The sequence below is a fragment of the Lithobates pipiens genome, unplaced genomic scaffold, assembly GCF_037356315.1.
Source record: "Lithobates pipiens isolate NorthernLeopardFrog02 unplaced genomic scaffold, aLitPip1_a1.2 Scaffold_23, whole genome shotgun sequence".
In the NCBI taxonomy this organism is placed as follows: Eukaryota; Metazoa; Chordata; class Amphibia; order Anura; family Ranidae; genus Lithobates; species Lithobates pipiens.
Window position 1 is genome coordinate 111089240 of NW_027507785.1, and position 16611 is coordinate 111105850.

Sequence of the window (16611 nt, forward strand, 5' to 3'; positions counted from 1 at the left end):
GATTGAGAAGGAATGTTTAGCAGTGAAGTGGGCTCTTGATTCCCTTCGGTACTATCTGCTAGGTAGGCACTTTGACCTGGTGACTGATCACGCTCCTTTAAAGTGGATGGCTCAAAACAAGGAGACCAATAGAAGGGTAAATAGGTGGTTCCTGGCCCTACAGGAATTTAACTTTACAGTTAAGCATCGCCCTGGTGTTAAAATGGGGAATGTGGATGCTTTGTCTCGGATACATGCGTGTCTGGCTGCTTGTGTTACAACCCCAAGGTTGAAACAAGAGGGGGGGGTATGTGGCAGCACGCAGGTAAAATCACCTGGTTGTATTCAGGATGGGAAATATGTGTGTCCTAGATTCAGGCTTTATGCAGACTTTTACAATTAGAGGGGAAGAGTTAATGAGCCCAGCTGTAGTAAGTGGGCTCATTAAGACCTCTACATAAAACCCCAGCATGCATAGGGAGATGCTCCATCCTGGAACCAGTTTTGTGTGTATAGACTGGGGAGTCTGAGATCTGTTCTGTGCGGTGAGTTAACGCCTGTGTGGCAAACCCCTACAATAGGGACAGGGACTGGGGCAGCACAAGGCTGCACCCAGTTGTTAGACAGGGAGTCTACGTGTGTAGTTAGAGGTCAAGCTGACCAGGATTTATTTTCTTGTTTTATTTTGTTTGGCTGTTATATGTATCACTGCATGTAGCCTAAATAAACCGGATCTTTTGTTTTTTGCACCTACAACGCTGTCTGCTGTGCCTGACTTTGTGTTGTGAACCCATCCAGGGGGTCACACACACCCGCTACCGAGCGAACCCCCTCACACAAGTTATATGCAACATTTCCTTCACAAAGCAACTCCATTAGACAAGTAAAATCACAGAGTGAACTATAAATGCCATCCAGGAAACAATGCAGCTATGCTACAACTGAAATCTCAGTTTTCACTTAAGGTAATTGTAAACTTTTTTTGGGTAAACAAACAAACATGTTATACTTATCTGCTCTGTACAAGGGTTTTGCAGAGAGCGGCCCCGATCCTCCTTTTCTGGGGTGTCCCGGCAGCGTTCCTGGCTCCTCATTGGGTCCCCCCATGGAAAGCAGCTGTCCCTTGGGGCACCCATGAGGGCACGGTCCTGAGACCTGCTGCTGTGTTCATTGACTCAGACAGCAGGACTTGGCCTCACACCCGACTCCCATGTCACTGGATTTGATTGACAGAAGCGGGAGCCAATGGCTCCTGCTGCTATCAATCTATCAAATGAGAACCCAAGACAGTGGCTGGAGCTGCTGGGCTCGTGCTCGTCACTGGAATGATCGGGTTCAGATAAGAAAAAGGGGAGCTCTGGGGGGCAACTGCAGAGCAGAAGGTTTTTCACCTAAATGCATAGAATGCATTTAGGTGAAAAACCTTGAGGGTTTACAACACCTTTCATTTAATTAGAATTTTAAATGGAAATTATAATTATTAATAATAATCATAAAAAAATAAAATAAAAAAAAATTCTACCATTCAGATGCTTGCAACGTGTTTTTATTAGGAGCTGGCTTGTTGTAAATAAATACCATGATGCGCCATTATGTATTTCATGTTTACTCTCTTTTGGTACTCCAATCTTTTAAAAGTATTTGGTTCCTATGGTGTGTGGCTGTGGACCTAAGCAAGGGCCAAAGCAAGCCTTAAGATCAGCTATGTCTGGCTCCATAGTTGGAGCACTGGGGTATAAAAAGAAGAAGGGATCAGTGCACAAGTAAAGGGGGGTGATGTAGAGTGTCACTGGAGGAGAGAAAATTCTCAGAGGAAAGTAGCATAGGGTTTAAGCTGAAGTGCGGAAAGAAGGAATAAAGGAAATGAAGAACAGAAAAGTTAAAGTGATTGTAAGGTTTTTTTATTTTTTATTTTTAATTAGGATATAAAAGATGCTATTCTTACCAGCTCTGTGCAAAGGTATTGCATAGAGTGGTCCCTTACCTCCTCTTCTGGAAACCCGCCACTGGCAATGTTTACTCCTCCTCTGTCCATCTCAGCAAGATGTGTGTTAAAGGGGCTCCCACAGACACACATAGCGTAAGTCAACCATGCCCTTGATCCCTTCTCACAGGAGTTTGACTGACAACAGCAGAAGCCTATTGCCCCATATACAGGGTCAGACATTCTGACCACAAAATCTGTCGAGTTTTTTCCAATGGATTTTGGCCGAAACTTGTGTTGCATACACACGGTCGCACAAAGTTGTCGGAAAATCCAACCGTTCTGAACGAGGTGACGTCAAACACATATGTGCGTGGCACATTGTCCGTCAGAATTGTCTACACATGATCATAATTTATGCGATCGGATTTTGTTGTCGGAAAATTTTAGATCCTGCTCTCAATCTTTGTGCGTCGGAAAATCCGACGGAAAAATTACGATGGGGTCCACACACGGTTGGATTTTCCGACAACATGATCCGATCACACATTTTCCGTCTGAAAATCCAACCGTGTTTATGGGGCATATGACTCTTCTGTGAGACTAGGAAGAAGGAACATGGCTGCTGCAGACTGGGCAGCACTGGATCTGTGGAGATGTCAGGTAAAAACATTTTTTTTGGGGGGGGGAATTAGTTAGTGAGCTGTTTTTACCTTAATGCAAGGAACGCATAAGGCTCCATTCATATTTTTGATAGTGGGAACAAGCACTCCTGCTCATTATTTATTTTGCGGAATTTTCACACGATTCCACATGTTGCACATAGGACAGCTCATTCATTTCAATGGGCTGCCCAATGTCATCCAAAAGAACCTTCTGCTCCTTTTGGGCAACAAGCTTAGCACGATTTTTATATGCACATTTTGCTGTGATTGCTGTGCAGTTCTGTCGTGCAACAATTGTACCATGGCTGCACTGCGTTTTTGGGTGCCATTAAGAATAATGGCACCCAAACATGCTGTGATTTGGAATCATGGGCAGAATCATGCAGATTCTGTATGTGATTCCAAATTGTGTAATGTAAACAGGGCCTTAAGATAAATAACAAACAATTAGCCTTTTATTATCACTTTAAAGTGGACCTGAACATAAAAAGTGAGGATTTATTAATTTTAAAAAGTGTCAGGGTTGGGCTCAGCCCTTCCTTCTCTGAGCTGGCCGCTCAGCTGTCGATTAATTGCCAGCTCTTATCTCTCTACAGTGACTCACCTGTTGATGATTTCCTGCTCGTCAGTCCTGCTTACTTAAGCTGTCCAGCCCAGATAATCTCTGCCTTTGCCTGGTCAACATCACTTTCTCCTGCGTCCCTGTTAAAGACTTGCTTGGGTGACGTTCCTTTTGGCTCCAGATCCTGCTTGCTGATTCCTGGCTTCCTGACTTTCTGGCTTGTCTGACTATTTGTTCCGGTTACCAAACTTTTGCTTGTTTTGAATACTTTTGTTCTATTTACTTTTATTTTTAAAAAAGTGTGATTTAACTGTACTTCTGTTTCGGTCTGATTCATGGTTCCTGACAAAGATATCATCTAGAAATGTTAATTGTGCTTAAAGTAGATCTTACCTCGAGAACAATAATTTATAATATAGAAGTTTACTAAACAATGGCGGCTGGTCCATAAGGGCCAGCCCCCCCCCCCCCCAAAGTTTTGACCAATAGGAATGTGATTTATAGAATGATTTTTAAATAAATAATAATATGACTAAAAAATTTTAGCATCTTAAAGTTTTTTTAAATGAATTGTTCTATGTATGTGCAGTGCACTGCAGGGCACAAGACAAATAAAAGGCTATTAGGTCCGTCAATGTTTAACCTAGCATTTTATTGGAGCCTGAGGCTCTAATTGGCTTGTTTAACATTGTGCTTGGGGTGCAATGCTCCCCAAATCCGCCCACTTTTGACTTTAGCGAATAAAAATTTGTTACACGCCACTTCTGGTTTCCCGGCCAATCAAGAGGCTGAAAATTTGGAACACAGAAGCCGCCAGGTATCAGGGGAGCCATGATAGTGGAGGCTTTGTTTGCAGGTAAGCACATGGAGAGGTTTGCACCCCCCCAAAAATGTCACCAGCCACCACTGTTACCAAACCTTAGTAGTTGCTGCATTAGTATTCTTTTTTAAGACTAAGTAGATTTTCAGTTAATTCTGTCAGAAATTGATTGTGCCAGAATTCCCATATGTCCTATGTGCGCTACAGAACATCTCCCAGCATATAATGGAGATAAGGAGCTACAGTAGGAAGTTGTTAGCAGTCCAAAACAGGAGAGCAACTTCTACTGAAAATAGCAGTGTGCTTCCTGACATGGGTTAGGTCCTTGTGAGCAGCTAGGATATTTATGTAAAAATAAATAAAATGCTAGCTGCATACCCACTCATATAATTGCGCTATACTCATTAAAACAAATCAAATAGTGCCGCTCTTCGCCTTTACTATATAAATCCTCCTATTATATCATGAAACCACAATAATAAACTGAATAAAAAAGCCTTCATAATAAATTTGTGTAGTTACACTTAACCTTTGTGAATAAATATTATATATTATATATAGACAAATTTAAGTAAAAACATAACATATACTGTAAATTCATAAAACCAGTCCATGCATTTTTAACTACAATATACAAATGTGCCAAAAATTAATTTCACAGGAAATTAATCAGTAAATAAATGTGTGCATGCCTCCTTGTTGAATCCCACAACACTGTGCTCACAATAAAATTTGTGCATTGTGTACCCTCCACCGGAAGTGCTCTCACCTTGAAATCTGACCACACTTTTACATATCGTCAGAGAAAGCTTATTGTCCTATTTCAAAGGAATATATGTAGTGCCTCCCCCAGCTTTTCGGTAACATTGTTGTGAACCTCCAGAGGAGGGGAGGGCAGACATACATCCTCAGGGTGCGGGTTACTAGGCATAGTGGGTGATCAACAAGAAATTGGTCGGCAGTAACTTCTATGCTTGAGCAAAGAGAAGTTTATTTCTCACGAACAGGAAAATGTGGGAGAGAGGGGATAAGGCACAGGACAGACACACTTAGGCAAAAATAGTAATGACTCCTTAGACAAAAATGTGAGATGAGGCAGTCAGCAGTACAGGAAAAGAGCCTTTAAGCTGAACCAGCACATCTGTACTTTGTAGAATAGGCCATCTCCTATAGTAAAGCCGCGTACACACGATCAAACAATCCGGTGGAAAAGTCCGGCGGACTCAAGTCTGGCGGACTCAAGTTCACCAGACAACCCGTCTGTGTGTAGGCTCCGGCGGACTTTGTTTTGCACATCAATCTGTCCGCCGGACTCGCATTTCGGTGGACAGTACGGCCGTGTGTGTCCCAGTCCACCGTACTTTTGAAATGAACGGACTTTTCCCGCCCGCAGAAAAGTCCGCTCATTTTGAGCGCGGCTCCAGGTAGCCAGGACCAGCGAAGTAAGCATCGCTGGCCCCGTCACCTGGTATGGACTTAAAGGGGAATCCCTACGGCAAAAAATCGGCGTGGGGTCCCCCCTAGGTCCATATCAGACCCTTATCCGAGCACGCTACCCGGCCGGCCAGGAAAGGGGGTGGGGACAAGAAAGCGCCCCCCCTCCTGAGCCATACCAGGTCGCATGCCCTTAACATTGGGGGTGCCTTTGGGAAGAGGGGGGACGCGGTCCCCCACCCCAAAGCACCTTGTCCCCATGTTGATGAGGACAAGGGCCTCTTCCCGACAACCCTGGCCGTTGGTTGTCGGGGGTCTGCGAGCGGGGGGCTTATCGGAATCCGTGAGCCCACTTTAATAAGGGGGCCCCTAGATCCCGCCCCCCACCCTATGTGAATGAGTATTGGGTACTGGGTACAATGTACCCCTACCCATTCACCTGTGAAAAAAAAAAAACACACACGGGTTAAAATAGTTTATTGCACAGCTCCGGGGGTCTTCTTCCGTATTCAGGGGTCTTCTCGCCGGACTCCTCAGCTATCTTCTGCTAGCTCTTTTACTAGTGGAGGAGCCCGGCTTTCTTCGCCGCCGCCCTCTTCTTCCGACTTCGGGGGTCTTGTCCCCCTCTTCGGGGGTCTTGTCACCCTCTTCGGTTCTTTTTGCCGGGCCACCGCGCCTTCTTCTAGCTCTTTTACAAGCGGTGGCCCGGTCTTTTGTCGCCGCTGCCGCTGTCGCCGTCTTCTGTTCTTTTCTTCTGGAGATGTTGCCTCGTTGCTGTCTCCGGTCACTATAACAGGACATGCGGCATCCAGCGACTTATATAGGGACATCACCGGATGATGTCCCCACCCATTATGATGTCACAGTCCCAGAGGATGCTGGGACTGTGACATCATAATGGGCGGGGACAAGAACGTTTTGGATGATTCTGTCTTGATGCTTTCCCAGGCTCTCCATGGGTCCCTGGTCCATGGTACTTAATTTCAGGTCTTCAGCCTATCAGAATTATTTCCAGGTAATGAGCAGGCTCTTCTCTGCAGAATCTTGAACACCTGAATAGGCCTCAAGCTTTTGGCCTACCCAGCAGGAGCTGTTTCACACATATCCCGCCCAGGCACATCCCACCCAGACTGCAGCCTGGGCAGGGAAGACCTTGAGCACCTGACTGTCTCCAAATAAATACCTTCTCCCAGCATTCATAGCAGCCAGTCTGAAAGGTATGTTTATTCATAACCTGAATTCACTGTAGCTCATCATACTAATGTCAAAGGCAACAGTGCCGCCTATTGACAAATGGGAGAAATCACAACTGACACAGGATTAAGAGAAAAGCTATTTGACCACTAAAGACTACAAATTAGCCAGGATAGGTACCACTCAGCACAACTAAATGTACCTGTATCCCTGTTTTTGGACAAGGGTGCTACAAAATATATGCTCCTTGGAGGGATACTCTCATTCATATGATTCCAACTTTCCTGCATCAAGCATTGGTGTTCCCATTCATCCAGACATAAAAAAAAGTGCCAGAACAAAAGGGTGCAGAAGGGTCAAATGCCCAGGACACCAGCTCTATGCGGAGGATTGGGAGGGGTGTTGGGAGCTCCAGCAGCTCCCTGTCTTTCACTCACAGGAGTGGCTGCAGGGTCACTCCTGGCAGCAGGGTTTTTGTTTTGACTGTTGTCAAACACAGAATCGGCTTCGTATGACACATTTTGTGTTTATAAGTGACAGCGCCCACTTTGTGCAGGAGGAGTATCTGCACTCTACAGGACTGCATAACTTGCTGGGGGAGAGTGGGCTGTATGTACTGGGGGAGAGGGAGGAGAGAGGGCAGTGTGTACTGGGGAAGAGGGAGGACGGCGGCTCTGTGTACTGAGTGGAGAGGGAGGAGGAGGAGCTCTGTGTACTGAGAGAGAAGAGGGGGATGCAGGGACATTTTTTCCTTTCAGTGACACCACTGATGCAGAGACCTTTTTTTTTTTCATTTTAGTGACAACACTGACTCGGGGGCATTTTTCCTTTCAGTGGTACCAGCAACTCTTCTTTCTTTGCCTGTTAGCACAGTATTTGTGCACAGATGTTAAATGTTTCACTGGTACTATTCATTTGCATGCCACAAAAATTACAAACATTTTGGTGCTCGCCACTATTGGCCTTGTCTCCCCTTCTCCATCCAACGGGGGTGGATAAAGGGGGTGTAGGGTGCTGGGGGGGGTCACAGTTTCCCATCTTCAACCTGGGCACTGGTTGAGCTTGCCCTGGCACTGTTTCCATGGGCGTCCGCAGGTAGGGGCAAGGGGAGTCAAGTGCCCCCCCCCCCTGGAATCAAGGATCGGATCTTAAATTCAGCACAGTTGCATCGCTATCAGGGTGCGGGCAGCCCGCAACCGGGTACCACCCGCCAGTGGGGTGACACCTTCAATGAGCTGTCAAACCCCCACATCAGTGTAGTGTGACTTCGGCTCTTTCCCCTGCTCAGTCCAGCAGAGAACTCGGCGCTGGATTCAGCTCGATCAAAAGAGAGATTGAGAGACTGCAGCCTAGAAAAAAGCTGAGGGAGAGAGTGCTACAGGTCAAAGAACAAGGAGTGCGCTGCCCAGCACCACCAGAGAGAGAGAGCCACGCTGTCCAGCACATCAGCGAGAGAGCCACGCTGCCCAGCACCACCAGAGAGAGAGCCATGCTGTCTAGCACCACCAGAGAGAGCCATGCTGCCAAGCACCACCAGAGAGAGAAAGACTGAGCCACTACCATGGTACAGACATGCTACACTACTGACCAGAGTCGCCCCCCGGGGAACCCAGAGTGAGCGGTTATCCAGCCGGTGGGATCACTGCTGTGGTCCATTATCCATTATTTATCATAGGAATTGTACTACGTCTGCAGTCTCTGACCATGATAATGTGATAATGACATTGTCGAAAAGGGGCGGTGCATGGATGACCCTAAAATGATGCCCCCCCCCCCCCTTGAAAAAAATAAGTAAAAAAATTATATATATATACACACACACACACTAGTTGATTAGTGGGAAATATTGCACAGCATGAAAATACTTGCAAGAGGCTGTAGTCCTCTGCTGAAATCATGTAAATGCCCAACTTAATATAATTTAAACTTACATTTTTACATTATTGTGATAATGATGGTTATTTTCCTCAACTATCTCAGCCTGCCTGGAGTTGCCCTTTAAGTACAGTATACGCAAATTAGACATGTACAGTAGTTTTGCTCTAAATATTTTTTTACTTACTCCCACCAATGTCAAAGTTTCTGATATATTCCCTGGCAGCTGTTAAGTTTCCAGGAGTTGCTTTCACTAAATTGTTCTGCCACACTGAAGTGAAGCTGCTAAACAATATAAAATTGAAGTAGTCGTGTTCCATTGTGTCATCCAAAATTTGAAGGAGGGCTTCTTTTGTCTGAATATAGAAGGACATTGTTATTGACAAGTAACAAATGTATCATAGATGTTAGCAATGTTATATTTTTTCTCTTACCTGTGTGATTTTTGAACCCTGCATTGAGCTGCTTTTATCTATTACATATATAACATTTTTGGGCACTCCACCAAGCTTAGGAGCAAAAAAATGAACAAAATATCCATTGACAACCTAAAAAATAAAAAAAGGCAAATGATCAAAATTTGTTTTCAATTAATTATTGGAGCTGATCGAGACATATGAATCCAGTCCATACTTTTACAGTTAATGTCCCTCTTTGCCTTATATGCTACAGTCAAACCTCAAAATAAAACCTTAAGTTGCACACAGGGAACACAGACTACTTGATCAATACTTCAGGCGTTGGTGTTGAAATGCACTAGGCTACCTACAGCTCCCCCCCACCCTGGTAACACCAGTATGACTTCTGGTACCACACGTTATTTACAAATTGTACCTGAAGTAGCATTGAATGAGTTTCTATGGCAGTTTCTTAATAGGTACAATATCATGTAGTGCGATTTGAGAAGTAGTTCATGTGTTACTTTTTCAGGACTGCACCACGATTTCACTGCTATAGACTATAATGTAAAATGTCCTGCAAATCATACCTGTGTCTATATCAGCACTACTGTAAGAAGAAATTAAATCTTAAACCTTTGCTAGTTAAAATTTAGTTAACATCACTGTTCCTCCCTGTGACATGGACAGCCCCTCTCACTGAAGTCATAGCAAATCTTTACAAATCTCACAGAAGTAGTGCTGATTAGTTGTTAAAGTCAGGCTTTAAATCGCACTACTTTAAATCACACTACTCAGTCCGTTTTGTGGTAATTTTCTGATATACATTCTGCTTGTGATGGAAGAAAGCTATTCACAAACACACCCACTACAGGCTCCTTGCTGCCTCTCACATACATCAGTGCGTGCAACTGTTCCTCTCACTGCACCGATTATCCCCAACTGTGTCTTACTCCTCCGACCCTGTGTCCCCCTCTTCTGGTTCCCCCTATGCGCTCCTCCTCTGGCCCCCCCGTGTATTCCTCCTCCGCCCCCCCATGTGCTCCTCCTTTGCCCCCTGTGTGCTCCTCCTCTGATCCCCCCATTTGCTCCTCTTCCAGTCCCCCTTTATGTCCTCCTCTGACTCCCCCTCATCCCCCCGCAGCCGGCTTCCCTCCTCTCGTCTCATGCCAGCTGTTGGGGGATCTGCCAGGATTCAGAGTGGAGGAAAGGGCGGGTAAACATGTAATTTACTGGCCCCTTCCTTTTCTGAATTGGACTCAGTGAGCGAACGCTATTGATGAACAGGTGCTGCTGTCTCCTGTTCATTCATTTTCAATACTTAGGGCTCCTTCACATGGAGGTGTGCGTTTATGGAGCCCGCTCTGCTCAGCGGGGGATCGCTCTGTCGATCCCCGCTGAGCAAGAAGATGACAGGTCCATCTCTGCACACTGTGCAGGGGCGGACCTGTCAGAGAACCGCTCTCCCCTATGGGGGATCGGATGAGGACGGACCATAGAGTCCGTCGTCACCCGATCCGATCCTCATATGGATGGAAAAGTAGGTTTTTCCTCCATCACACTTTATCAGAGCGGGTTGGATGTCAGCGGACATGTCACCGCTGATATCAGACGCTCCATATAGGTCTATGGAGTGTCCGTTCAGTTCCGCCTAAAAAACTGACAGGCGGACCTGAACGGACAGTCCATGTGAAAGAGGCCTTAGGCTACTAAGAAAGGGACTGGGAAAGCACTATCCTCAGTCCCTTTCTCTGTCTCAAAGGGGAGATGTCAGGGGTCTGTTTAGACTCCCGATATCTCACCAAAGCCCACCAAGAGGGCTGATAAAAAAGTTGCAATAAATATAAAAAAATGTAATTGTAAAAAAAAAAAAGGATAAAAAATTGAAAAACAAATACATTTTAAAAATAAATATAAAAAACTACTGACACCAGCCACTGCTCTACTGGCATTGTCCACTGCCCCCCCCCCCCCTTCCTACCCCAGTGTAAAAAAATAAATATAAAAATAAAATAAAATAATAAAAAACAAAAATTGAAAAAAATAATAGCTAATAAATTAATAAAAACAAAACCCACTGGCACCATCCACTGCCCTACTGACACCATTTGCTGCCCTACTGACACTGTCCACTACCCCCCCCCCCCCCAATCATTCTGAAAAAATGTATACAAAAATAAATTGTAAAAAATAAATTAAAAAAAAACACCTCTGACACTGTCCATTACTCTAGTGCCATCCACTGGCCCCCAAAAAGCATTTTGGAAAAAAAAATGAAATTGTAAAATAATAATATTAAAAAATACCAAAAAAAAAAAGAACTGCCAACACCATCCTGCACGTACTACCCACCGCCGTACACTTCCCCTGTACATTCTACCCACCTCCATACACTCCAAACACCTCTCCTACACATATTTCCACATTTATTTTTTTCAGCGATGCCTAGAGCCCATTTTATCTTGCACCCGGGTCCATTGATTTCATGATATGCCCCTGACCGTATGCCAATTTTACAATGCTGTATTTTCTGTGGGATTCATATGTTTGCAGTAAAACACCTGCTTGTACCTTGTGTCTATAGTACATTTGAATCTATCTCGCTTATTCCTTTATTCTTAATGAGCCTTTAGTAGAAATCGGCTATCTGTAGGACAGTTTTTCATCAACAAGAACAGGGTCAGCTTGAGCAAAACACTGGCCAATTTATAACCACAGATCAAAGCGAGTATATTATAGCTTGCTGAAAAACAGGCTTTTAAAAAAAAAATGAATTTAATTAGATTAGGGTGCCTGGCCCTCAATATAGAACATATTACCTGTATGTTTCCTGGAGATTCTCTATTTACGTCATATATCACAGTAAAATCTCCATCCAGTAATGTAGTTGTACAACCAGCACAGGTGCGCTGTTGGTTTAGTGTGGGTGTAAAGGAGATTTGCCCCTGAAAGATAAAATGGGGTTGTTAAGAGCAGAATTGATATGGGCATTGTCACCTTTTTCTGCATTTCTTTGCCGCATATTCCAAATATTGTGAAAAAAATTTAGGTCTATTTTGTAGGTACACATTGCCAATTAAAAAAAGTTTGCTGATAATTTATGCCACTCTAAGGATATATATGCTGACTAGTTTTGACACCAGCCAAGTTGACCTCAAATGCTGGCTCTAAAGAAATATGCAATAAGATAAAGGATCACCATAGGGTATGGCAACTTTTAATATAAAAATGGGATGCCTTATGCCGCGTACACGCGTAGCAGACTATCCTGTGGACTTTCCGCCGGACTGTCCGCCGGACTTTCTGAACGAGCTACCTGCCCACACATGGTACTTTTGCGGCAGACTAATACGGCGTACTAAGTCCGCCGGACTAGTCGCCGTACTTTTGAAATGAACGGACTCGCCCACATACGCGGAGTCCGGCGAGAAGACCCCCTAAGACGGAAGAAGACCCCCGGAGCTGTGCAATAAACTATTTTAACCCGTGTGTGTTTTTTTTTACTTTTTTTCACAGGTGAATGGGTAGGGGTACATTGTACCCCATACTCATTCACATAGGGTGAGGGGCCGGGATCCAGGGGCCCACTTATTAAAGGGGGCTCACGGATTCCGATAAGCCCCCCGCCCGCAGACCCTGACAACCAACGGCCAGGGTTGTCAGGAAGAGGCCCTTGTCTTCATCAACATGGGACCCCCCCAGGTTGAGGGCACGCGGCCTGGTACGGCTCAGGAGGGGGGTCCGCTCGCTCGTCCCCATCCCCTTTCCTGGCCGGCCAGGTAGCGTGCTCGAATAAGGGTCTGATATGTCCCTGGAGGCCCCCCACGCCGATTTTTCGGCGTAGGGATTCCCCTTTAAGTCCATACCAGGTGACTGGGCCAGCGACACCTCCTTCGCTGGCCCAAGCTACCTGGGGCCGCGCTCACAATGAGCAGACTTTTCTCCAGGCGGGAAAAGTCTATTCATTTAAAAAGTACGGCGGACTGGCACACACATGGCCGTACTGTCCACCGAAATGCGAGTCCGGCGGACAGATTGGAGTGCAAAACTACTTTCTTAGTCCGCCGGACTTTTGGGTAAAAAAAAGTCCGCCGGAGCCTACACACGGGCGGATCGTTCTTTTGACTTGAGTCCGCTGGACTTTTCCATCGGATTGTTTGTTCGTGTGTATGAGGCATTAGAGGTGAAGTATGCCATGGTAGCGATCAACTTTTACACATCTCTTTAAAGTATCTTATGGGACCAGCCTTACATTTTGGATGACATATGTCATCACTAAATTAACAAAGTACCAAACTTGATTAATTTATATACAAATTCTGAGGAACTGTTGGTTTTATACCTTTTCTCCAGCAAAGGTTTTTTTGATGGCTGGCTGCAAATCATTTGTTATAAATGATGCATTGGCGTCTAAAAAGCTGATGCCTTGTGGTTCATGTATATCTACAGTAATCTGATATGGGGAAAGAAGGGAAAAACATTATTAAGATTTTACTTTATTAAACAATGGTATTTCCCATGTTAACCATCATTATTTAAAAGCCATTATCAAAAAAGTACAAATGTAAATGCATTATCCCTTAAGACACATTTGACAGACAGCATACAAAGTTAGACGGTATGAAGGGAATTATAAAGCTTCAGCAGTTCAGGGTCTTCAAAGTACTCCTATCAAGACCCTATCCTAAATGGTCAAGTTATAAGCAGCTGGAGAACAGTTTGAGGAATGCACATCTGTTAACTTTTATACATGCCAAATTATCAACTTTATTCATATTCTACAACTCCTATGGTAAAGGCTTTGCCTTTAAAAAAAAATGGCTACACTAATGTATAAGAAGATACCAAACAGTTTGCCAAAAACACAGTTATACTACAATGTCCAAAAGCCTAATAAGAGAAATATTAAGAGAAATGTACATAAGATCTACAGTATATCATAGCTGGTATCTAACAAATTTAACTTAATTCTGACAAATAATATACTGGTTGTCGAAATATAAAAGTTTGTCATATGCAAATATAGCTATAATAAAGTGTGTTACCCAAACATATTTCTGATATACATCTGTCTGTCTGTTGTGTTAAACAGTATCCTGTTCTCTTTGTATTTAGGTCTACCTGGTGCTCCTGCGATTTCCTCTGATTTCCTACTGACCAAGCTAGGCATAGACGCACATAGATGCATAGTCAGTTTTCTGCCTGTCCTCCATTGGCCAAGACTTGTGCTGACATGCCTCCATGCATGACTCTTCACTGGAAAGATTGGTGTATAACCTTTTATCTGCCTCTGGCTAATACTCCTTACCCCCTCGCAGATTCCACCCCTACCTTTTATGCAGCTGAGAACAGAGGTTATGTGAGCACTCTTTAAAAAAAATAAAAAAGGTATTTACTGTATATATATATATATATATAAATTATTTATTTTCTATAATATGCAAAGTGATTGGAGGAAAGCTTCAGAATGGCAAAGATATTTTTATTACAAATTATGTGAGCAGACTGCAGTTCTTCTTTAACTATTTTTCACCTTATGAAATACATTTATTTTCCTGCTGTTTGTGCCTGCTTTTTAATACCTTTTCTGACACCCGTCAGAGTCGGTCGCCGGATTTTCTCCTCCTCTCACTAGCACAGGCTAGCAGAGCAGGGAGCAGGAGGCAGAATTTGCTGCATGTTAGTACCAGGTCACAGCCCTGGGGTTCGCCCTACAAGGATGTGAGTAAGCTGGCTTTCAGAAGCAGATGAGCAGATAAGGCTGCGTACACACGGGCGGATTGTCTGTCCAACTTAGTCCGCTGAACCGTGTTTCAGCGGACAATCCGCTCGTGTGTGGGCTTCAGCGGACTTTTTCAGCAGACTGTCTGACGAACAAAGTCTTACGGAATTTCCGTAATACAGTCCGTTCAAACTTGGTTTTGTCCGTCCAAACATGGTTTCAGCGGACAGTCCGCTTGTGTGTAGGCAAGTTGGACGGACTAAGTATGGCGCATGCTTAGAAAGGATTTACACGGCCGAAGGTTGCATTGCAGTGTATTGGACGTCGTTTTTCTAGTCCCGTCGTACGTGCTGTACACGTCATTGCGCACGCTTTCAGCGGACTGTCTGTTCATCGTGTGTGGTCAAGTCCGTTCATTCAAAATTTGGACGGACTGACTTAGTTGGGCAGACAATCCGCCCGTGTGTACGCGGCCTAAGGATCAAACAGCAGCGTGGTCAGTAAACAAACCAAAAGTTGGTAATGAGTAGTTGCAGGTTGGGATCAGGCAGTAGAGTAGTCAAGGAACAAGCCAAGGGGACACAAGAAAGGCACTAGATGAGAAGGCACAATAACCTGGCAAAGAGGAAGTGCTGAGACAAGGCTTATATAGGAAGTTCATGGGAGGAGCAAGGAGTTCAAGGTTCAACAGCAATCAAGACATAATACAGGGCTGTCTAATGGATCAGGTAGGATTGTCTAATAGATCAGGCAGGGCACTGTCCAGCCTCCCAGATAGCTCAGTGGGAAGAGTCAATGCCAAACACAGAAGAGGTCCCAGGTTCAAGTCTTGCCAGTACTCCACTCTTCTCAGAATATCCTCTGGACATCTTGTGTAAATGGAGCCTTATACTTTAATGCCCAGAGTAGTTATAGTAACTTGTAGTCTAGTTTTTAGGATTTTGTCAAATGCATAGTTTATTTCATTCATCTAGTTATTCATTTATTCTCTAACTCATTGCCATATTTGCAGATGTAATATAAGCTATCACTATATATCAAAAAATGGAGTTAATAAACTGTAAATAACCTGAAAGTTTTTAACAAGTGTTTTTGGCTGGACTTTGATGAACATCTTATAATTTCCAAGGTGACGTTTCAACATTTCCTCATAGACCAATTCAAAGGTAACTTTACTTTTCGCTGCCACATTGACTGACACAGTAAATTTCTCGGTCTTCCTACCAGAAGAGGCTCTGTAAACAAAATCACCATCAATACAGTCAAAAAATTTAACCCAGTCATGACAGGAAGATGTATAAGCTAGTTGGGTAAGGCAGAAAACATAATTAGGAGCTTGAGAAAAAATAAATAGATAAAAAATGTAGGTAAAGTGCCAATATATATATGAATGCCTTTATTACCTGAATGTTGAATTTGGAATGGTGGCATGTGGAGTTAACATGTGGGTATAAATCAGGGTTCGCCAAACTGGTAAACAGTGACTCCTATAGATTGATGGGACTATCCAAGGGATCTATAAAAATAACTGTGGGTCAAAAGGGGTCCAATAAATCTATAAGTGTTGGTCGATAAATGGTGGCAGGTAGATTGGGGTAAGTTACAATTTTGAGGGCTTTGGAGGTCTTGGGGGTTAGAGAGTTAGCGATGAGAGTGCTACCTAGGGTTGGGTGGTTAGCATCCAATGAGAGTGGCCTTAAATTGTCTCTATCAGCTATGTGTTGTTACTGACCAAATTTACCAGCATATTTTGCATTGTGTGTCTAACCACTGTGTGTCTTTTGGACGGCCATTTAGTACACCCAGCTCAAACTCTGTTGTAGAGACAATGAGTACTTCCATAGTAGTAAAAGCAGGGGAGGGCTGGGCTGGGGGGCAGGGATGCAATTGCCCCCTGGGCTGCTCTGATATGCTGTGGCAAAGGCTGCTGTGCCATCAGCTCAAGAGCACACATGCGCAGATCTTGAGCTGGCCGAGTCCAGTACTGTGATCCAGCGAAGTCTTCATTTCAGGGCTGACAGTCTGTGTTACACAGCAC

General features: G+C 44.2%; 1 protein-coding gene across 2 annotated transcripts in view; it reads right to left on the bottom strand.

Annotated features, from left to right (window-relative positions):
- The window catches only part of LOC143927808 (inter-alpha-trypsin inhibitor heavy chain H3-like), a 122523-nt gene that overhangs the window by 67108 nt on the left and 38804 nt on the right, over window positions 1–16611 (bottom strand). For both annotated transcript variants that reach the window (XM_077452187.1, XM_077452188.1), the window contains 5 exons: window positions 15643–15808; window positions 13194–13304; window positions 11671–11796; window positions 8888–9001; window positions 8641–8809 (listed from right to left, as the gene is read on the bottom strand). In XM_077452187.1, coding sequence (XP_077308313.1) covers window positions 8641–8809; window positions 8888–9001; window positions 11671–11796; window positions 13194–13304; window positions 15643–15808 — 686 coding nt within the window. The remainder of the gene's footprint in view (window positions 1–8640; window positions 8810–8887; window positions 9002–11670; window positions 11797–13193; window positions 13305–15642; window positions 15809–16611) is intronic.